This window comes from Lepidothrix coronata, unplaced genomic scaffold (assembly GCF_001604755.1).
Source record: "Lepidothrix coronata isolate B3197 unplaced genomic scaffold, Lepidothrix_coronata-1.0 Scaffold234, whole genome shotgun sequence".
NCBI classification, from domain to species: domain Eukaryota; kingdom Metazoa; phylum Chordata; class Aves; order Passeriformes; family Pipridae; genus Lepidothrix; species Lepidothrix coronata.
The window spans coordinates 748,241-770,579 of record NW_016690414.1 but is presented as its reverse complement, the minus strand read 5'-3'; the positions used below and the strand labels follow the sequence as shown (position 1 = coordinate 770,579).

General features: G+C 45.9%; 2 protein-coding genes across 5 annotated transcripts in view; one reads left to right on the top strand and one right to left on the bottom strand.

The window, feature by feature from the left end:
- PAK5 (p21 (RAC1) activated kinase 5) overlaps positions 1-22,339 on the bottom strand; it is a 177,501-nt gene that overhangs the window by 133,629 nt on the left and 21,533 nt on the right. The gene's annotated exons all lie outside the window — the stretch shown is intronic.
- LOC108506995 (D-beta-hydroxybutyrate dehydrogenase, mitochondrial-like) lies at positions 9,341-22,220 on the top strand. Its single transcript, XM_017834545.1, has 4 exons — positions 9,341-9,683; positions 15,370-15,522; positions 18,312-18,442; positions 21,132-22,220. Exons 1-4 carry the CDS (start codon positions 9,341-9,343, stop codon positions 21,477-21,479), a joined length of 975 nt encoding a protein of 324 aa, XP_017690034.1. The 3' UTR covers positions 21,480-22,220.

Below are 22,339 nucleotides of genomic sequence, written 5' to 3'. Positions count from 1 at the left end.
TGAAGATTGACAACAGCTTAATATACACTCCATAATAGGTTCATGAATATTACAGAAATTAGGCTCATTATTGGTGCCCAGTTAGGTGGTGATATCATCTTAACTGCCTTCCATTGTTTACACAGGTGGCTCGTTAAGTGTCTCTGTTTTGCAAATGCCTAGCTCCTGTTTTTGAGCCCAATTTAGAATACCCAAGGACGATGCTGCTTTCTCAGGCCCTGCTATCTTAACTTTCTCATGGGCCTAGTCAGACTGCGTCTTGTGCTTTAGCAGCTCATCCATAGCCTTAGCCATGTTCATATGTCCTCGCATTTCTAACCAATCCTCTATACCATGCTGCTGTTTAATTCCTCTGTGTTTGCAGGATAAAATCCACCCTGCCTAAGGGCACTACTGAATAATTCTTTGGCACTGCCCAGTGAACTGTCTGGTGAGGGATGGGCAGCCTCCAGAGGGGCCAGAACCACTGTTATCATAATCAGACAACACAGCAAGGGAGATAAGGGCTTGTGAGGAGAGAACAGGGAGAACAGGGTAGAGCAGTATTGCTTTGCCCACGTCCCTGCTGACAAGACTCTGTGATGTAACTTAAAGCCACTCCCTGAATGTTTTAGTCGGGAGGGGGCTGCACAAAGCCAGCTCCAGGAGCTGCCTGAGGGTCTCTGTTGACCTCTGCCAAGTATCTGCTCTTCCCTTGTAGTGTGGCCATGACAGGGAAAATAACTAATTTTGATTTCTTCCATGCCTGGGATTAAACCCCTGCAGGACTAGGGAAGACTGCTGGTTCTGTACTGCCCGAACTTGAGCCTGGTTTCGTCAGGTTTTGCCACCCCCTTTCCTTTGGATGTCAAATCACAGTGCAGGAAGGGAAGTAGAATGTTTTGGAAAGTAGATCACACAATCACCATTTGTGGTAGGCTTTTCTTCTCATTTTCTTCAGAGATTTTCAAGTCTTTTTCGTTTCCCTTGGGAAAATAAATTCTTATCAGAAGCTATCTAACGACAGAAGAGAAAAAGCTTTTCTCAACTTACATTAAAAAAAAATAACTGAGCAAATTTAGGTAGATTGTGTCCTGCTGCTGCTGGCAGGCAGAGAAGTTGGTGCTCAGAAAACAGCTCCTTTTGTATGCCAACACTTCGCTGTGCATCCTGGCTTTCATTATTTAACAGCCTCCATGTGACACCAGGCTTTAAGAAACAGGCCATTCTTTAGCAACCCAGATAAGAACTCGGCTTCCAAACGTTCCCAGTGCGAACTGAGCGATGGCTTCGACTCCCACTGGTCTGAAACACGATGTGTGGATACCCCTGTGCACTGTCAGGGCAACACCAGTGGGCTCTGCTGAAAAGGGAGCTGGTTTGAGGCAGAAATACACATTGTCTGAATTTGGGTCAAATTCCTGTTCCCTGTTTGCCTGATGCCCTCGGAAATCTGCCAAAAATAAAAAGAAACGCAAGCCTACCAGGGGAAGGGAATGGCCAAAATCCACACGTAAAGTGTATCATTAAAACCCTGAATCCAAAGTTCCCAATCCAAGGGCTTAAAGATACGCTTTGAGTCTCCTGTGAGGAGCATTAAAAATGACCCAGTTTAGAGTGGCTCTGAGCAGCTGGAGTCCTGTCAGGAGGCCTTGAACATTCCCTGTGCTGCTCCAAAGTATTTCCCTTTCATTTGGGGGTCCATTCAAAAAGTGGGCATTCCCCTGATGGCAAGAACAAAGCAGAAGGACCTCAGCAAAGTCTCTTTAGGATGCAAAATACATCTATTTTCACTTTCCCAGCATTAACAAGAGCACTGTCTTCTACACCTTCAGGCATCTGCATGCCAAGAAATGAGGGCAAGATGCACAGATGCTGCAAGGCAAAGGAGAAGATAAGCTGGGAAGAATCCAGGCTTCACCCAGGAGCAGAGTGACATTTCAGTACATTGTGCTTGGGAAGGTGCCAGTCCAAATGATCTCCCACACACCGCCTGGGCTGGAACAGTGAGCCCCCATATTTCTGTAATAGTGCACTTACAATTTCTTGCCAGTGATGCAAACGTTAGAGGAGGCAAAAATCCTTAGTGAGGGCAACTGCTCAGCTCCGGGGTTTGGGTAAACACCAGCTTCCAAAAAATGGGTCCTGTGTTTTCTCACAGGAGTAGGACCACGTGAGGAGGCAGGGAAAGGGGTTAGAAACTGCCCTAAACAATAGCATTTACATCCTGTTACCCTCAAAGAGCTGGTCCTGCCAACCATGTGCTGCCCCTCTGATCCCAGAAACTGGCCATACCTGTCTCAGTGAAGGGCCAAGGAGGTAATTCCAAGCTGCTGCTCGAAGATGGAATGCTGGGCAGCACTTCTGGTAGCCGGAGATTGAACTATATCAGAGAAGCAGAGCCTTCTTTCCTGTGGGCTTTTACATTCCAGGAAGAAACCAAACCTATTGATTAATTCCTTCTGCATAATGTAAGTGAGGTTTGGGGCCAGGTGCAGGTGGGTGAGTAGTGGCTGTTGTCTCTTGAATCATTCTCTGCATCAGTGGGTTTAGCAGCAAATTCCAGTGTCTCTGTCTCTTGTATTAAAAGTTCCTCCACTGCCTATGGTACAGCTCCTTCTCTTGCACCCCTCCAACTCTACCACAGAGTTGACTTTTGACTTCTATTTTAAAAAATGCAAATCTTCATGTATTTCCATCCTCTGTTGGGTTTTTTTTTGGTTTTTTTGGGGTTTTTTTTTTTTTGGGGGGGGGAGATAGTATTGACCTTGTCCTGTACATGGGGCAACTGGGGCAACTCAGACTTGTAAGTAAGGAAACCAGGCTTCTCATCACACTCATCTCTGATTTGTTCTGTGCTCTTAGACCACTTCTCCTGCACTTCCTCACCCCTCCTTGTGCCCTCACTACCAGCTGGCACAGGTAAGGAGAGGCAAATGAGATATTTCCAATAGAAATTGGTGTCTAGGCTCCTGCAGCTTGGACCAACTGGCAAATTATGTGCCATATTCTGGGTTGTCCTTGAACAATCGGGCACAAGGGCAGTAGGACCATAAACCACCCGCTCTCTGATTTTTGTCCTTGGCTAGAGAGGGATGACAGTAAAATTATCCACACCTTCACCTGCACCAGCGTTAAGGACATCATTTTACAGGGGGACAGACCTGGGAGCTTATCCTGCAGACTGATGGATGTGGTTGGTCATCACCTCAAAGCACAGTCTGCCCTTCACGGGAATGTTATTTTACTCCAGAAAGATCAGCGATCTGGGGTTATTCACAGCTGGTATCATCCAAGCCTTTGTCCAGGATGAAGGAACACATGCCCTTCCGAGGCCTGGAAGCTGATGGCACCACGGAGCAGGGAAGAGAGATCCTGCTTTCTGCTAAGTCAGAGAAAGAGCAGCACCCTCCTGTGCTCATGTGCGTTCATTGCACTGCGAACTCAGAGCTCTTCTGCGGCTTGTCAGCGCAAAGCATCCTGTTTCCCACCCTTCAGATCCCGCGGGCCAGGTGAGGGCTGGCACATCTTCCCGGCATTATCCGAACCCTATAACCTGGTGCAGAAGGTGTCAGCCGGGACTGCAGAGCAGAGGCCGCTTCTGCCTGCAGGGGGAAGGTGGCACACACGTTCAGGACAATCCTCTTTTCCCGCAGGTACAGACAGGGCTCGTTTCTCCTGCACAGGCTGCCACCTCGTGGGCATCGTCTGGAACAGGCGTTCTCCTGGAAATAACAACTCCCGAGCGCAAATAACACGGTACCGTCAATATTCTGCTCTGATGATCTAAGGGCAGCACAAACCTTCGGGTGCCTGACTTTGGAATATTATAGAGGAGCAGAGATGATGCAGCTGTTCAGCTTCTAACAAGGTTGGTGGGATAGATTTTCCACAAAAGATAAGAGCTTTAACAGGCAAATCCATAGGTGCCAGTATGGAATACTAGTCAGAAGCAGCCAGCTTGGCACAGTTCTTACACAAAAGCTAAAACCCCGCTGCCTTTGTGACTGTAGGAGCTCCAGGCTACTGCTGGTCTGTCATTGCAGCCAGGTATCCCAAAGGATCAGACAGCTTTGTACGGACTTCAGAAAGTTTGGGCTCCAGTTCAGGGGTGAGACAATCAGAACTGGCCTCATGACTTCAAAATTGCCCTCCTGAGCACCTTGTCCTCACAGGAGTAAGCGACGCCCTTGGAAAGGAGGCACTTAATCAAAACTACTGAAAGTTAATTCTGGGCAGATTTGGAGAGGGATATTTAGGGCTTGGGTAAAATTATTTAAAAATTTTCTAATGTTTATGTTGGATTAGTTTATCAGCACTGAACTGATTGTGTATCTACTCTGACATCACTGGTATTTCCCAGCAGTCTAAGGGCTTTTTGTCATCTGGAGATGCTGGGGAAGAGCCACTGTGTTCAAACACACACCATTTCTCCAACTAAATTAACTTTTAACCACAGATAAATCCTAGTTTTGTTACGTTGGTCCTCTTTTCCAGGAATCCTCAGGTTCAAAGCAGTTTACCTGATGAATCTATGTCTGCACTGTGTGGTTAAGTGACAGTATGTACTGGAGGAGACCACTTTCATTTCAGCCCTTCCTAGATCTGATCACCAGGAAAAGAAGGAAACTTGATCTCCCCTCATCCTTATCCTCCACCTCCACTTGAAGCTCTCAGTTTGCTACGCTGCATTGGTCCTTCCATGAGAGAAATGAGGGTTTGTGGAAAAGCAGTCCAGGCATTCTTACTCCCTTTGGATCATTTTGCAGTAGCATTTTCAAGTCAGAATCATCCCACATTTGTCTTCCAAGTTAGAAATGAGATAAAACAGAGTTTAATTTTTTGTTCGTTTCTGGAATGTATTAACTGGAAGGCATAGGGTGTCTTTTCACTTTCCACACTGCCCATGCATGAGGATACACCAGCTGAACCACAACATATCTGTTCCTGAGCCAGGGGTGTTCCAGTTTAAAGAGGATCAGTCACTTCAGGTTAGAGGAGACAGTGGAGTTTCCTGCTTCTAAGAGAATTTCCCTCATGTCTCTCTCTCTCCTTGTTTGCTACTACTCCAATACTGCCAAAAGGACTTAATCCTGGGGACTTAATAAAATAACTTCTGACAAATGGAAGACTTAATCTCTGGAATAGACTGGACACTGTATGCAGTGACAAGTGTTTGAAAATATTTCATGGGTAGAAGATATTCCTGCCTTGCCTTTTAAATAGAAGCCATCCCCCTTTTTTTAACACACTGAGCAATACACGTGGCATCCTAAATCTGTTTTGTCGACCGAGCCCAGGCTCCTTAAAAATACACAGTAAGATTTTAATGCAGCTCATCACATTATACAGAACCAGACATCCTGCTTAGTCTTCAAAGACTCGATATTCCCCATGCACAGCCCACATGAAACTGCTCCTGCCTAATTACATGGAATGACAACCTCCCATTGGCTCCTTTCCTTTGACACTCCGGCAGAGCCTTCGCTGGCTGAGCCCCGAACTAGGACGTGTGCCTTGCCAGCTCTAAAAACTGCAAGCGTTTCTGTTCACAATGTCTTTGGCTGCTGAACTGCACCAAAAATACAGTATTTTAATCTTCTTCCTGGAAAGCTAGTCTTCCCAGTCCTGAAACTTGCCTTCAGATGCGAATTCAGCGTCAGCTTTTTGGATGGTTGCAGCAAGTAGCGTCATTCCTGTGTCAGCTCTGGAAGACAGGAATGTGTTTTGCTGAACTTCCAGATGAGTTTTGTGTTTCCTCCTGTTGGATAAGCATCATTTTCACCAGTGTCAGAAAAGCCCAGCAGCATTCCATGCTGCTCCCTGTGCAACAGCAAGAGGAACATGACATGGTTTGGGATCTGACCTGACAAGACCCAATGGATGGCAAAGGGAAGAGTCCTGGTGAACTGTGTGTGACACAGTCAGATCCTATGGGTCAGAAATCCTGATCCTACACCCCAGAAATCATGACACTGGCTCCAGAAGCATTAAAACGATAAAAAAGGGGCCTGTATTAATTGTTTCCTAGGTTTTCTTGGTTATTTGGAGCTTTTAGGAGGTACTCTGTCACATTCTCAGCATTTTTCTGAAGCTTTGACAAGAGGCACTTTGCATCAAGTGATTCCTGTGAAACCAAGGATGGCTCTGCAGTTACCTGAAAACACAGCAGAATTTCATCTTTGCTTCCAAAAGTAAAAATAATAATGACTTGCACATGCTGCTGGAGAGTTGAGGCTGTAAGAAAGACATCAAGGAGCGTTACTGCTCCTACCCAATCCTGAGAGCGAGCACCACTGAGAATGGCAGATGGCAAATCCTGAGACAGCTCCAACTGGTGATAAGACTGCCAGGAGGGGTGCAGGGATGGGGGCTGAGGGAACAGGAACAAGAGCATGGGTAAAATAAGCAGAGGTGACTGGACATGAGAAGAGGCACAAATATAAGGAGATTAAGGGCAGGGGAAAACTACACTGTCTCCTCCCTTCCCTTGTATCTTGGTTTCTACTGGAGCAAAGCTGGACAAAGATCTGTGCATATTATTTAAATGTCCCATAGCAAGCCCTGCTCCTCACAGCCACCGACCCTCTGCTCAGGAACAAAGTGAAAAGCAGATCTGTCTTCCCTGGAATCAAGCTGGAAGTCCTGGGGTGCAACAGGGGAACACAGCCCATCCCAGCTCTCCTTTATCACGGTGCTTTCCAGCCATTCCTTGAGAAGAAACAGAGTCCTTTAGAAAAACAGTTTGTGTTTTGAGAGTAGGGACAACATGGCAACACTTCTCTGTTCAACAAAAAACTTGGAGTGTCATCTTTCCCATCTAATTTGCTTCAGACCGAAAACTAACAGAGCTGGTAAGATCTGAGCAGTATTACCTTCCCAGAGGAACCTAATCTTAAATGCCTTAAATCCATAGTTTGGCACTTCTGGAAATGGCCTGGTTTTCCAATGTGTGGAAGAACTGCCTCCACGAGCAACTCAGCCCTCAGGAATATCTGCTTATCTAATCACCTGAACTGGTATCATGATGCCTCTGGGAAACTTGTTCTTCAGTTTTTAAGTGCAGCAACTCGTTATTTCACCCTGTGAAAGACACTGGGTGGCATAAAGCTTTAAGCATAAACTTCACAGGTTTCTGTTCCCAGAAATGCTCTCAGGAAGAGTGGAAGATCCCTGGGCATATTCTAGGAGCAATGTCATTCAGATCCCCATCAGGCTTTAAGCATCTTCCATTTCCTCATCGACTTCCTCAAAATCCAGACCTTTTCTTAAACTTGCTACAGGTAATCCACAACTAACTGGAATTGCATAAGAGGTAGAACAGATCAAGACAGAGATAAAAACTTAGGAGTTTTGAGAAAGAGATTTCAGAAACTAGACAAAACACAGTCAACATTCAAAATACACATTAACACACAGGCATGAGTACCTGTGTGTACACATATGTGTCTATATGAGAACAGAATACTATAAACCAGAGGAAAACCATCCCAACAAATAGAGTTTTACTGCCAATACACTGCACTGTAGACCTAAGTGGCCTCACTTCCTGGACTAGGTAGTCCAGAAGTTGTTTCTAACTGTGAAGGATGCAGCTGTAATCCATAACTTTCTTCCTGTTATTAACCAGACACAAAAGCTGAGAGAGGAGAGACTGGTAGACATGGACCAGAGGTGGGTAGGAGGCATGGAGGAGGCGAATCTGGAATCCCTCCCTGTCTTTTTATGCCAGGAGGAACCAGACAGGGAAGCTGGCCGCAGGACAGGCTGTTATCAACTCTCATGATTTGGAGAGTTGCATAATTATTTTTCAAATGTAAAGACAGACCTTTGTGACTCATGTAGTTGCAGAAGACTGAAAGATCTTTTGAAGGCTAAAAGAGGGCAGCATCTCCCAGTGTGATGGAGCATGGTCAAATAAATCCTACTGAGGACAAATATCTGGATATCTTCTTTGAGGTTTAACCATTCCATGTCCTACTTTGTCTCCCAGCAGCAAAGCACAACCTCCTTTCCCAAGCCACTTGAGGCTTCGAATCCTATAATGCAATGCCTTTGGAGACCTGAGCAATGCAGAAGAGAGAGAGAGCACTGAACAATTTAAAGTAAACCTAGACAGATGTGCAGCCAGCAGGGCGACAGACACAGGAATGTCTTGGTCCATGGAAAAGCAAATCAAACAATGATTATTCCCTTTCTCCCCAGGATATCATTAAAACTCTCTCTGTCAGTGCGAAGGGATCCCCAAGCAAACACGAAACACAGCTGATTGCAGGGACAATGTCATTTCTGGAGACTCAGGGGCAGCAGGGCACCAGCAGTTCAGAAACCCCTCTGCCACAACTAGATACAGGTTGTTCACTAAATATGAACAAGGCTGCTACAGGGATGTAGTTCAGGTAAGTACTTGGACCATCCCTCTGTGTGTTAAGGCCTCCTGCTTCCTCTGCAACTGCTTGTATGTCAATGAATGACTCTGGCCCCATTGTATTTTTCACAAACCAACTTTAAATCACAATTAATAAAGGCATCTGTTTCTCTCAATCATTTCATTTTACTCAGAGGAGGCAGATATGACATAGTATCCCTTTCAATAGCTGCTTGGAGAGTTGCTCATATAAAAGAAAGGGCAGAGTAAGCACTGCCTAATCAAATTTCTCCTGTAATTTTAGCTCTTGGGGACCTTTTTTTCAGCAATGTGTAACTGTCATTTTAGCCTAAAAGAAGCAGACATTTTCCTCCACCATGGACTAATGTACGGACCCTTGAGACAACAGCAGACACAGACCTGAGCCATGAAAACCCCACATCGGTTTAATACTATAATGTAACATAAAACGTAACATATAGCGACTGTAACATAATAGTGCAGCTGTATTAGAAATCCCCATCTGACCGACTAGAAACACTCATGCTGCTTTCGTTTCATGCCCTGCGGCCAGTCTGTAGCACCGGGGCGGTATAAAACCCAGCTGAGCGGAGAAGTTGAACTGTCCATGCAAGCGGACCTCGGCACAGCCCGGCTCCCTTTCGCCGGCGCAGCTCCAGCTGCCCATGGCACGATGCTCACAGCCCGCGCTTTTCTGCTCGAAACTAAAAGTGGCGAGAGACTCCAGCGGGGACAGACCCCCGCCAAGCCCCGGGCTCCCCCAGGACGCCGCTCCCGCTCCCCACCGGCGCTCGGTGGGACCGGACACCCCGTACGCCCGCGGAGCGAGGGCGGTGCCTGCGGGCGGCCGCTGCCCGTGGGAGGAGATGCCGGGGAGGGCATGTCGGGCTGGGAGGAGATGCCGGGCGAGAGGGGAGGGCGCTCCATCCCTCCCTCTGTCCCAGACGGCGGGGCTGTGGCGGCGCGGGCGGGATGTGGGCAGCGGCCCCTCTGCTGCTCCTGCTCCTGCTCCTGCTGCCGCTGGCGCTGGCGCGGCGGTGGCGGCGCGGGGCGGCGCGGCTGGAGCCGGCCGGGCGGGCCGTGCTCATCACGGGCTGTGACAGCGGCTTCGGGCACCTGCTGGCGCTCCGCCTGCACCGCCTGGGCTTCACCGTGTTCGCCGGCTGCCTCTGCCCCGGCGGGGACGGGGCGCGGCGGCTGCAGCGGGAGGCGGCGGCCGAGCCCGGCCGGCTGCGAGTCCTGCGGCTCGATGTGACCCGCGCCCGCGACGTGCGGGAGGCCAAGGAGATGGTGCTCAGCCACCTCCCCGAGAGAGGTGAGGCCGGACGGCGGGACCGGGGCGGCCGCGGGGGGCTCAGAGACCACGGGGTCCCCATGACGGCGGCTCGGTTCGCCCGGGACTGCTGGACTGGGGAGCGCCGTCGCTGATGGTGCTGATCGCAGTTACCGCTGTGGGTACTAACAACAATACTTTGTGTTAAAAATGCCTCGGTGTGTACGCAAACTGGGGCTTGTCCGACTTTTGTACAGCGGGTGCGATTTTTGTACAGCTTCGCCTTCCCACCAGGAGAGAAACTCCCCGAGCGCAGCGTCCCCGGATCCCCTCTGCAGGTATCCCACAGGAGGGAACGGCGGAGGAAGCGCAGAACAGCTGTACGGGCGTGGAGGGGTGGGAACGTGATGGATTTCTGGGCAAGATTTGTGGAAAGAGGAAATAAGTAGAGGAAATAAAGCGAAGGCAGCGGCCGTGCCATACCAGAGCAGCTGCTTCTCGGAGCCACTTGAGGTTGGCCAGGCTAGTCCCTGGAAGGGTTACTGAAAGGGAAATCTGTCGATTCCACACCCTGCAGGGAGAGTGCACCCCGGGGAATGGATAGATTTAGCTTCAGAATAATTGCAGACAACCTAAATCCTGGGTTATCCCTTCAGAACACGTGACACAGCGCAGGTGATGGGGCCACAGAACCTCCTTTCCCGCTGGGGCTTCAGGGCGAGAGCCACCCAGGGTGATTCCGGGGATCACTTGGCGCAGAGCACGTTCCTCAGGCTGTTTCCCTCAGAATTACAGACAAATACTTCCTGCTCACACAGGGCATAAGAGTGGAGAATAAAGCACGCAGAGCAGTAATGAAATGCAAGGGCTCTGCCCGCTCATTTGCACATTGGGAAGGGGATGAAATGAGAAGTGAAGTAAGGCGCCGCTCCTTAAGTGCGTGTATTTATGGTTGATCTTGACCTTATCTGATTAAGAGTAAGAGGCCTCCCCTCTCAGGCTTTTTGTCAACCTGCAGACACAACACAGATGACTCACAAAAGCCCTTACAGGCTCCATGGGGACCGGGTCACCTGAAACTCTGGGTTTGAGATGATTTATCCTGCAATTCTGACAGCCTGTGCTGTGTCATGTTCACACGCAGTGTCATGTTCATGCTGTCCTGTAGACCCTGGAATCCACAGGTCAGGACTAACTTGCTGGTAGAGCAGAAATCCAAACTCCTGGTAACACCCTTAGCTGCATATTCTGCCACTTCACGGTTTGTTTCCCTATAAATATTTGTTCTATTCTGAGCTGTGAAATTATGTCAATCTGAAAGGATCCAGATCAATTCGGTGGTATGTAGCTCCTTCTCTAGAGTTAAGTAACTGTTGCTCCATGAAACTGCTGGCTCTGGTGCCTTCCTTTTTCTTTATTTGTTTTTATGGCTTGTGCACCCATTAAGATGAATTTCTAAAGTATTTAGAGTTCTTTCTTGCTTAGAAAGAAGAAAGTTTGTGCACATTAAAGTCAATATGAACTTTGGACCAGGCCTTTGGAGCATGTTGATTTGCAACTCTCTTAGGCTCTACAGCAAACCTCAGAATTTTTCTGATTTTCTTCTGTTTCAGGCAGGAATTTCTCCTCCTTTTCTTGCCTGTTGTGAGTGGGTGATATGTAGCTAGCTGGAAGGGAGGGATATTAGTTTTAGTGCTACCTCCTACTCCAAGGTTATTAAGTACTGTCTTCCACTTAATTAAGATTTTATATTCATGGAATTCAGCCATGGTACAATATTTTAGCCCAGATTCCCTATACAAATAGACTCATCCTTGCAATGAAGACAACCACAGCATAACATTCCATACAAAGGATGGTGACTCACGAAGGTACATAAATAAAACTCAGGAGTCTCATCTGGCCCGCTACCACCCTGCATTGCCACAGACTGAGGGGGTTGTTCCCTCTCTTCATTTTTCACTGGGAACATGGCAAATCACACTTCCCTTCCTTTGGCTAGTTTCCTTTAGTATGGGTTTGGAATCTCTTGGGAGGGAGCCTGTCATTTACACATGGGCTCAGGTTTAGATGAGAAGCTCCAAAGATCAGTGATCCCAAGTATACCTGTCAGAGTTTAGGGAGTCTGGCCTAATTCAGGTATTAGCTGTGTGTTGGCTCGTGCACAGAAAGAGCCTGATTTTCAAAAGCTTTTGCAAGCACACAGCTTGACTGACTTGAATTGGACTTTAAAGAGTTTCTGGAAAAACATCAGGTACATTTTTGGCCTAAAAAGGGACTTTGGATATGTTCCTTTTGATCAGCAAGTCACGAAGTAGAAATTATTGGGGAGCTTATGTGAGAGCTACTGTCCTTCTCCTGAAAGCCTCACTAATCTTAAGTTTGGTTTCCTCAAGTGGTTCTTTAGATTCGTGGCCGAATCTTTTAATCTTTGTCCCCGGGATCCATTTTCCCAACACAGAGATCAGTGGAAATCTCTTTGACATCCTGCTTTCCGACATCCAATCCTGCTTCCCAGTTTACTTATTCCCTGCCTGCTGTAGCACAGTCTAATACCCCTCTTCCTAAACTGGGCTTGGAATGAGTTCTGTTTTGACAGTCTGACACACCAAACATCAGCTGCTTTTTCCTAAAGTGTCTGTGCATGGACACTGAGGAAATGCAACGTCTCCCTCCTTCAGCTGTTTGATTCTTGTGCCTTGTCCTTCTGGATTTCCACCTGTATTTCTTAGGTTACCTCAGCTGCTTTTGTCTAAGCAAATATACAATATATTTTGTATGCACATTTACAGCACTGATTTTTACCACAAACATTTCAGAAAAGAAAGACCAAAGCAGATTCAAGTACCCTGAGTACAGAGCTGGGCAGGTCGTTTCTCAAGAGGTAGAAAATATTCTAAGGAAGTGAAATAAGGGAATAATGAACTGCTTGTTATTTGGGTCGAATCTGGAGAATTGATTCAACTAAACAAAGTGACAGGAAAAATTCTGGAAGATATCAGAACATTTCCCATTCGGGAATGCCAAAACATTCAAAGAAACAGTAAGTTTTGCTTGAGGGCAAACAAAATGTTTTGAGCTGACCCTGAGCAAAACGTGTTTTTATGTTTTACTTAATCTTCCCTTCACAAAAGTCTTTTTCAGTTTAACTCAGGCCAGCTTTTCTCCCCTCTTGGGATTTGGCCACCGTGGAGAAGGAAGGGGCCATTATTCTGTGAACTCTGTTCATACACACAGGCTGGGCCCAACACTGACCACCTGGAGGCTTTGAAGCACAGGAGGCTGGAGAGAAAACTTAAGCCTTGCTAGCTAAAATCTGTGATTCACAGTTCAGAGGAAGAAAATCAATTGTCTGAAGTTTAATGGCTGTGTTTCCAAAGCCCTAATGAATTCAGGGATATCTGGAGCAAGTGTTCTTGCTGTGCTGCACAGGGCGCAGTGGCAGAAGGAAAATAACTTTTTTAATTAGAAAAGGTAAAGCTGAAGATATCAGGGAACAGCTTTTACAGTGATGCCAGGCTTTAGTTTGTGTTGTGTTAGAGCTGGGTTATGTAAAAATAACCCTGAGGACAGAGACCTCCAGCCTTGAGCAGACACAGATGGGGTGTGCAGCAACTCGATCCATCAGCAGATTGGATCATGTGCAAGTAAAAAATATTGAAAATTAGCTTTCACAGAGGACTCTAATCCATTGACCTTGAAGCATTTTACTGGGAGGTAAGTCCCATGGGGCTGGTTCTGTTTTAAGAAGGAGAAATAAAGCCAGAAAATGATGGAAAGGTCTGGAACAACAGGGCAATGGTAGGGGGAAGAAGGAAGTGTAAGGTGCCCAATTCCAGTGGCCAGTTTTTTGGTCCATTTCCTCTCCTCTGTCTGCTAAAATTTGGGCCCATGGAAAAGAAGCGAGTACAGACAAAACTGCTGCATTGCTAGGACATCAGTCCATCTGTATCTAAAGTTACAAGAGAGGTACAGTGTCCAGGATTGCTGTGTGACAGGCTGCTGAATAGTGATTTAGTCTCTTTGGAGGAAGGAGTTATCCAAGTTCTGTCTGGTAAATTCCTGTTCTGTCTGGTAAATTCCTGATCTTGAGGGTTTTGCTCTGCAAATGAGATGTTCACTAAAAGAACTCTGTTTCTTTCTCTGTTTAAACACCAATTCGATTAGGTAATAAAATAGTGTATATATGTTAGAAAAGCTTACAGAGGTCTGCTTTACAGACCAATTCCAAAAATTTTCTGTTTCGGCTATTGTTGTGAGTGAAATCTGGTATTGGCAGTTCTTGGCAGGGCTCTGGAAGGACCAAGATACCATGGAATCATTGCAGTAGTTTTGTCAGAGGAGATTAGAAAGAAAAGGCTTCAGCCCAAGCATTTCTGCAGTGCCTTCTCCTGGGTGATCAAACATCCCCTGAGAATAACTCTGCTACCCCAGGTCCAGGAGGCTCCAGCTGGGTCAGCATCACACCCCTGGCCCAGACTCTGTGTCCAGAGGAAGGCAGAGAGGCACTGAGGCCTGCTCTGCCCCCCAGAAACCCAGGCTGAGAGATCTGTAGAAGGCGTGGCAAAACAATCCTTTGCCTCAGACACACACACATAAGAATTGTTTGAAGGAAATGCCCGAGCCAATTGTCAAGGCTGGCAGAACTAAGCTGTGGATGCAGCTGTTTCAGTGCAGGTCAGGCTGCCCTGGGTACTCCTTAGTTATGCTGCTGGTCACCCCAGAAACGCTGCCAGTCAGGATTTGAGGATGGAAACACAAATGTTTGCAAAACTGTGCATCTACAGATCTGTGCCGTGAAGGCATGGGAAGTCAGCATGGCTTGATCAGCATTTAGGCATCATGTCAGCTCCAACCTGAGCACTCCTCACTTCAACAGACAGGCATTTCCAGCAGCTGAGCTTGTTAACACTGTGCAGGGCTCACATGAAATGTGCTGTGGCTTTGGGCTAAAGGGCTTCAAACTTTCTGTCACAGAGTTCTGTCAGAACAAGCTTTGCTGCCAATAAATTTCTGCTTGTAAATGCTGAAATCTTACTGTGTTTGAAAGGGTGGGGCTCCTTAGCACCAAAACCTATCCTTATGTGGGTAATAAAGTTGTTTAAGAGTACAAAATTTAAAAAACACTGTAGCCACTGACCTTGTTTGATTACCCAATGCTGCACCCATGTACCTGATTCTGGCTGATTTCAGAAGGAATCAAAGCTCAAATCCTAGAAAAGGATCCAAGACTTAGGCTCCTAAATTAGTCGGTCACTTTGAAAATAGTACCCCTTAGCCTTTAGACTGCTTAATATAATTTTCACAAAGCTGCTCATAGCACACAGTGGGATTAAAGTAATTAAAATATCATGGCACACCACACTGTCAGTAAGATTTAGCCTCCCAGATCATATTACTCATAAATAACTTAAGATGACTATAAAGTGAGTGATTATTAAATAGCACTGAGAGTCATATGAAAGGTGTCCCTGCCCATGGCAGGGCAGTGGAACTAGATGATCTTTAAGGATCCTTCCAACTCAAACCATTCCATGTAGTCCAGATAATGGCCACAACTGCATTCATTCATCAAACAAAACATGCCTGCACTTATGAGCAGAAAAGACAAAAACATAACACAACTGTATGATTGTTTCCAAGGGTCCAAATCACCAGAGTTGCTTTGTCTTCTAGTGGTGGTTGTTTCTCAGTTAAAGATGCTCGTTGAGACATTTCTCTTCCACAGGTTTTTGGGGGCTTGTCAACAATGCAGGAATATCAACTTTTGGCGAGACAGGGTGGCTGTCTATGGAGACATATGAAAAATTTGCAGATGTGAATCTCCTTGGGAGCATCAGGACAACCCTGGAATTTCTTCCCCTTCTAAGGAAATACAAGGGTAATGCTAATCCACTGTTATTTAGAGTTGTAGAATAATTAGCTTACTATAATCAGGGTAATGTAGCATCTATAAAAGCAGCTTTAATTGTCTCTCATTGAACTGAAATGACAGCCTCCTTCTGTGTGGCCTGAAAGAGCAACTTGATCCTGAAAAGAGGGTAAAGTCATAAGAGCAAAAAATATCCTTAAAGGTTCTGTCTTTGCAGTACATAGAAGTATTTACAAATAAGGATTTATCTCAGTGTTTGACTCAAAAAAAGAGAGGAAAAATGTTTACAGGAGATCACTAAGCCCAGGCAAGACTTTGTAAGCACTGACAATGAGAAAACACAAAGATCCAATGAACTGCTTAATGTTATTACTTAGGCTTTACTATTTTACTGTTTGGCAATTAGGAGAGAAAGGATGACCCTGCAGAGGTGAACTAGAGACATCCAGCTTCCAGTTCCAGGTCTAACAAGATCCTCTCTGTGACCTGGGGCAGGAGACTTCAAGTATGTGAAACAGTGTCATACACAGAGACACACAGGTATCCAGTGGGATAAATGCATTTGCATGGGCCTCCACACTCGTGGGCTTTATCCTTTCTTCTGAGAAGAAATGGTTTCATAACCCTCTCCAGCATGGCAGCATGTCTCAATTGCTTTGCAGTTTGTTCCCTAGTTGTCTCCATCTGTATTTGGGAAAGAGGATGCCCTTTTCCTTTCTCCCACTGTTGCTTAGCTTGTGTGTGTCAGCTGTAACAGATGAGGATTTGTGCTCTGTGTGTGCAGCATCAGGCACAGGAAGGGCTGAGTTTCATCTGGAAGCCCCAGATGTCACTGCTACACAAACTGCCAGTAAGATAAAAGCATCCCCTTTTCTTTCTGGCTACTCTGCTTCTTTCTGCTTGGTTGCCTTTGGTTAATGATATTCTGACACAAGAAGAAAGAAGCCTTTAAATAACACGAGCTGGATGTGTTTTTGCAAAAGAATGTGCTATTGTATATACCCAGTGAGTGTGTTATGTGGCCATTACACAGGGAGACACCCCTTTTTTCCTGTGATGTCCTGCTTACTGCTAAAACTCTGTGATGCTGATACACCAGAGGCATTTCTCTGACTTCCTGAATTGCACGGGGTTACTCTAAAGCAAAGGGGACTAATTGTGTGTATGATATTAAGTACATGCATAAACTTTCAGAAGATTGAGGTCTGGATGGCTGCACATACACAGCACAGAGGAGCACTCTGCATCTCACCCCTGGCTGACAATGCTGCCTTGATTAACTGCCTGCACTCCATTTTCAAGTTCCATCTATGCAGGAGAGGAGGCCAGGGCACTTTTAGGAAAAACCCAAGGTTTCCTGTCTCCTTCCTTGCAGGAACAGCCAGGACAGCTAAAGCTCACGTTCTTGGGGGCAGCAAGTGACCTCTCCAAATGAAAAGCCTGAATTACAAATGTTAGTGTGTTCTCCTGGGAAAGCTGGGTTTCAGTCACCTGAGGCAAAGAGAGAAGGGAAATGATGTGTCCCCCATCCTGGGTGTGGGCCCCAAATAACTTGGCTACTGGACAAAGGAGGCAGAGGCTGTTCTACCATCACTCACCATGAAGGAAGGGGCTTGCTGCCATTTTAGGATGGGCAGCTATTCCAAGAAAAACTTCAAGATTATTAGTACCTGTAAAGAGAGGTATTGCCCTCCAGGCTAGAACTTAAGCGTCCTACCCTGAGAGGAGCAACATTTCCCCATATCTTTTCCAGCCTGCCAAGTCAGCTGATGCAGCATCTTGATCAGCAAGCTGGTAGTTCTTTTCCTCTTACTGAGATTTATTCAGGACACTATGTAGGAAGGCAGGGAACCTAATTTAGAATGACAGATTTCACAGCATTCTCATGACACCCTTTTGATATACCACAACTCTATTCCTTTTGGTGAGACCTGGGGCCCAGATGTATCTGCATCTGTGGCAGCAACAGGAGTGCAGCTCTGTTCTCTGCATTGTTAGAGACAAGGCCACCTTCTGCCTCACCTCTGGTATTTATATATCCACATTCACACGTTCCTTACTCTATGGTATGACTGTGTGACAGAAGTCAACAAGTAAACAATGGAAATGAAGCACAGCCCAGTGCCTCAGATCAGAAATCTCTGCTATTAAAGTCATGCCTGCGCTCAGCAGGAGCTACAAAGGGGGAGAAGCAGCACAGATCAGGGAAATTATGGCAAAGCAGTGTAATGTTGCACACATTTTGTCAAGTCACATTTCCTTGGTGAGGCTTATCAGTGTTCAGTCTGACTTTGACTTTGTGTGCACAGTTATAAAGCCGTGTCTCGGTGCACAGACATCATTAGCACAGGAAAAATGGTATTAGTAACCATATATCCAGCTCAGGGCAAATCATCTACTCCTCTCCTCTCCTTTGCAGCCTTCCTCTTACTAGCACAGTGGTTTATTACTACTTTTCAGTCTAAAGTTTTTAGGGGACTGCTTTGTTTCCACCTTTTCCCTCCTGTCTCAGACTCAGCAGGAATAAGCAGCACGCTGGGAGTGTGTTAAACTTTGCCTGGTCCAGCATCTGTCACTAGATGGAAGGAGGGCAGGTTTTTGTGTGAAGTCCTCTGCCCACAGAGCTGAGTGCACTTCTGTGCTGGGGAGCGAGTGCTTACACTGCCCAGCTTTGGCATACTCTGCAGTAAAGCAGCCTCATAAATACCACAGAATTAGCAGCTCAAAGCCTGAGGTAAACCAATTCCACGTTAAAGACTGAGAGCGAAGTTATGTGATTTGAACTATTTTCTTTCCAGGACGTATTGTTTTCATGTCCAGCATCATCGCTTATTTTACTCTGGGAAATGGCATTTATTCCATGACCAAGGCAGCAATTGAAAAATTCTGTGATGCTCTAAGACTGGAAATGAAGAAGTTTGGTGTCCAGGTAAGTGATGTAACAAGTACCTTGTGTGAAACTCCATGTTATTCCTAATACTCATTTTCATATCCCCAAACCAGCACAAGGTGGAAATTTTGGCCAAGGGAACAAGTGTATGCAAAATGATATCCAATCTTGTGCAAAGTAAGCTCCGTGCATCCAAAGTGACAAAGATAAAGATCAGAACTGAACCCATGGGTGCAGCTTCCCTTCAGAAAGAGGTGGTTTCTCTGTGGCTTATCAGTCAGCTGGAAATCACTAAGAACAGCGGGCCTGAGTGATGTTTGCAGTTCTGAGAAGCTGTGGGACAGCAGGTTTGTGTGCCAGCACTGGAACTTGCACATTTTTTCCACATTCTCTACAGTGGAGAAACTTCCTGACACGGGCCTGCCTGAGCAGTGCCATATTCCACACAGAGCTTGTAACAGCACCAAATAAGTCAAATGTTTCCTGGGGTGGCTGCAGGAGCAAAGAGCCCAGACCCTGAGTGCTGTGCAGAGAGAGGAGGGGGCTTGTCACCTGCCTGAGGGGTTCTTTCTCTTCTCTTACAACATCAGTGCTTAAAAGCTCCTTCCTTTTTGTGAGAACAGCAAGAGGCATTATTGTGCAGAGTAATTATGTTTTTATTCTCTTAACCTAAGAGGCTCTAAGAGTGCTCTTAGTGCCCTGCCTAAGCAACACTGATAGTCAAACTTGAAGCTTAGATCACTAAGTAGCTTCACTAGGCTTTTTCCTTGGAGTCACTCTACTGTTGAAACACTCTTCTCAAACCCTAAAAGTCTTCCCTGGAGGGTTTACATTGCTGCTCTCTTTACATACACAGATTTACAGCATTGTTCAGAAGCTTTGTGTTGGGAAAAAAATTACAGCTATGCACCCATTAACCACTCCTGTTGGATAAATACAAAATGCTATAAAATGCTATAAAATGCGAGTGATTTTATGGATCCTAATACCCCACAGCATGATGAGGATTTCAACTGATTAGCTGAGGATAATCTCAAATGCATGGAAGAGCTTAGTTTAACAAGTTAGCTACTTCGGTAGTTTTGGGATTTTTACTGTTCCCCTCCTTGGAACAGTCCCAGCACACAGAGTGAGCCAGGCTGACAAACATTTCCAGAACGTCCGTGAGAGCTATTTTTCTGTTTCTCGCTGTATGCAAGATGCTGGCTGGCATTTGCCTGAGAACCTACCCTGTGGAGAGTCTTCAAAATACACAGTCCTGCTTCCCTGTGCTCCCTTCCCCTGCTCTGTTGTCCCCTCTGTCCTTTCAGGAGAAAGCTGCACAGAGGTGACAAGGAACAGATGGAGCTATGGCTGAACACTGGCCACACAAGCTGGCTGCCTACAGCAATCAAAGTACTTGTCTTCCATTAGAAAGGCTACAGAAAATCAAGGAATGGAAAAAACTACCATCTCTCCTTCTCTTCTAGCCAACTCAAAAAAAGGGAAGTTTTTACACCCCCTTTGTTTACAATAAATGTGGGAGATTTGCTACTGGCATTAATTCGGCTGATAACAGACACTTCTCTAAACAGTAACAAAAGGGAAGACTCCTAAAGATGTCCTGGGACAAACCTACCCGAGGCAGCATAAGCTGCCCCAGCTGTGCACACCATCTCTCTGCTGGAGTCTGTCCTGCTCCCCACGAATAGGATCTGCCCCCAGTCCTTCAGATGTGCCCTGCAGGCTGAGAGCAGCCCCTTGCCAGCACTGACACACAGGTGGGAGCCGTGGTAGATGGGCTGGGTGGCAGATTGGAGACATTAAGGTTTTATGTGACCACAGACTTCCCAGAGAGCGCCTGTCACATCCCCGAGTCTCCTACACAGCTCAGCACTGGTTTTCCTCACCTTGTGTTACGCTCTGTAGAAATCAGGTCAGTCAAATGCCACGGAGCTTTTAATGTTGCATATCTACAAATAGTTTGAACAAGCCTGCTGCTAACTGAGGGAAAGCATGGATACTGTGAGTGCTCAGCCTGCTCTAAAATTCCCCAGAAGCCTCAGAAACAACACGCACAAAGAAAACAGGCAGAGCAGCAAAGGACCTGTGTGCTCTCAATTTAAATCTACATGTGCACAAACCCACAGAAATTTGCTGACAACTTCAGTGAGAGGCAGACCAGGAGCTTTGGTTCCCCCTGTACTTGGCTGACAAGACCTAGTTTACTTTTAATTACACCTACTTGGGGAAAACAGCACTTCTTTCCCCAGGACCTTCTAATTTTCTTTGACATCTCCTTTTGTCCCAAATTGGGTCAAAAAAATTATCAATTTCAAGATTCTCCACCGAGGGAAAAATCCAAAGTATTCCACTTTGGAGACATCAAAGTCATACTGAAAATGCTTTGTCTCAGTATTGTCAAAACATTTATACCATTAAGCCTTCTATAAAAATCAAAGATGCACTATTGCATTCTGTGTGAGGGTGTGCTGAGTAGTCAAAACAAGAACATTAACATCAGAGTGAAATGAGGAAGTCAGAATAAAGCACCTCTGAAATCTTAAACGTTTCACAGGAATACATTTTGATTTCAGTCAAGTTTCAAAGGTTAAAATTCCAACAAAGCAGCATTTTCCGTAAAAAAATCTGCCTGCAGAAAGCTTTTGATCTGTTTCGTTGACTGTGGGATTTAATTGAGTTCACAGTGACTGATTGCATCTCACTAAGTTTTACATCTTGCTCCCAGGTCTGCATTATTCAGCCAGGAAATTACGCGCGCTCCACAAGAATCCAGCCACCGGTCAGCGCCGAGGAGATCTGGAGCGAACTCAGCGAAGAGGAAAAGGCTGTTTACAACAGGGAGTACGTTCAGGAGCGGGCAGACTTTTTCAACAGCATTCTCAGTGAAGGAAGCACAAATGGCCACGAGGTTGTGGATGCCATGGTAGACGCTTTAACCTCTCCTGCACCCAAGGCACGTTACATGGTGGCAAAGCTGAAGGAAAAGGCACTGGTGCTTGTGTGTGCTTTATTCCCCACTGTTGTGATGGATTCTGTTTTGTCTTATGCTCTGAGTAAAGTAAAACTTGCATAACCTACTTGGGTGAGGCAGTTTTCAAAATGTGAAATTCAGAGCTGAATTTAATGCCCCCAGGCATTATAATGACACCAATTAGCCAATACAAGCTTTGGAGGGTCTCCCTAGTCAAAACTGTCACTGATTCATAGGGAAAAAATATACAGGACCCCCCCTGTGTAAAATGAAATCATTTGTCTAGGTAACTTTATCTCTCCTGCGTGGAAAAAAAAAAGGCCACTTACACTGCTTTAGGTATTGCCTAGAAACTTTAATGCAGCTTTTTCTACTGCAATAGCAGGGTGTTGTGTTACAGACACGATGCAGACAAAATGGAGCACATCCTACAGGGCAACTGTACACCTGAAGTCATCCCAGCAGAGATGAAAAGACCTTAGCTGTAGAAACTTGAGCAGCCATTTATTTAGAGGTGATAGGGAGAGATTATGGAAAAGTTAGGAATGAGCAATGGACCCTGAAATACTTTGAATGGAGTTAAGTGGCTGTAGCCAAAGTGTCAAAGCTCTGAGCAACCTGGTCTAGTGAAATGTGTCCCTGCCCGTGGCAAGGGGGTTGGAAATGGATGATCTTTAAGGTCCCTTCCAACCCAAACCATTGTGTGATACTGTGAATGATAAAGTTGTAACATGGGAACAGTGTCTTGGCTAACTACAGTTCAGTCCTTTTTCAGGTTGTTCTGAACAAATCTGTAGCAAAGCCAATATATCAAACACTTTGGAAAATAAGTTGCATATTCTATTTATTTATAAATGAGTATTTAATCCTAAATAAACTCTATCTTTTATCTGATGTCTGGATTAATCAATGTGTTAACCTAAAGTGACAGATATCAGTATTCCTGGAGCTCAGTAAAAACA

Excerpts from the sequence above, each read along its gene's own strand:
- LOC108506995 (XM_017834545.1), top strand. The coding sequence starts at position 9,341 with ATGTGGGCAGCGGCCCCTCTGCTGCTCCTGCTCCTGCTCCTGCTGCCG. Across the intron at positions 9,684-15,369 it reads CAGCCACCTCCCCGAGAGAG|GTTTTTGGGGGCTTGTCAAC; the intron begins GTGAGGCCGGAC and ends TCTCTTCCACAG. Across the intron at positions 18,443-21,131 it reads TGAAGAAGTTTGGTGTCCAG|GTCTGCATTATTCAGCCAGG; the intron begins GTAAGTGATGTA and ends TCTTGCTCCCAG.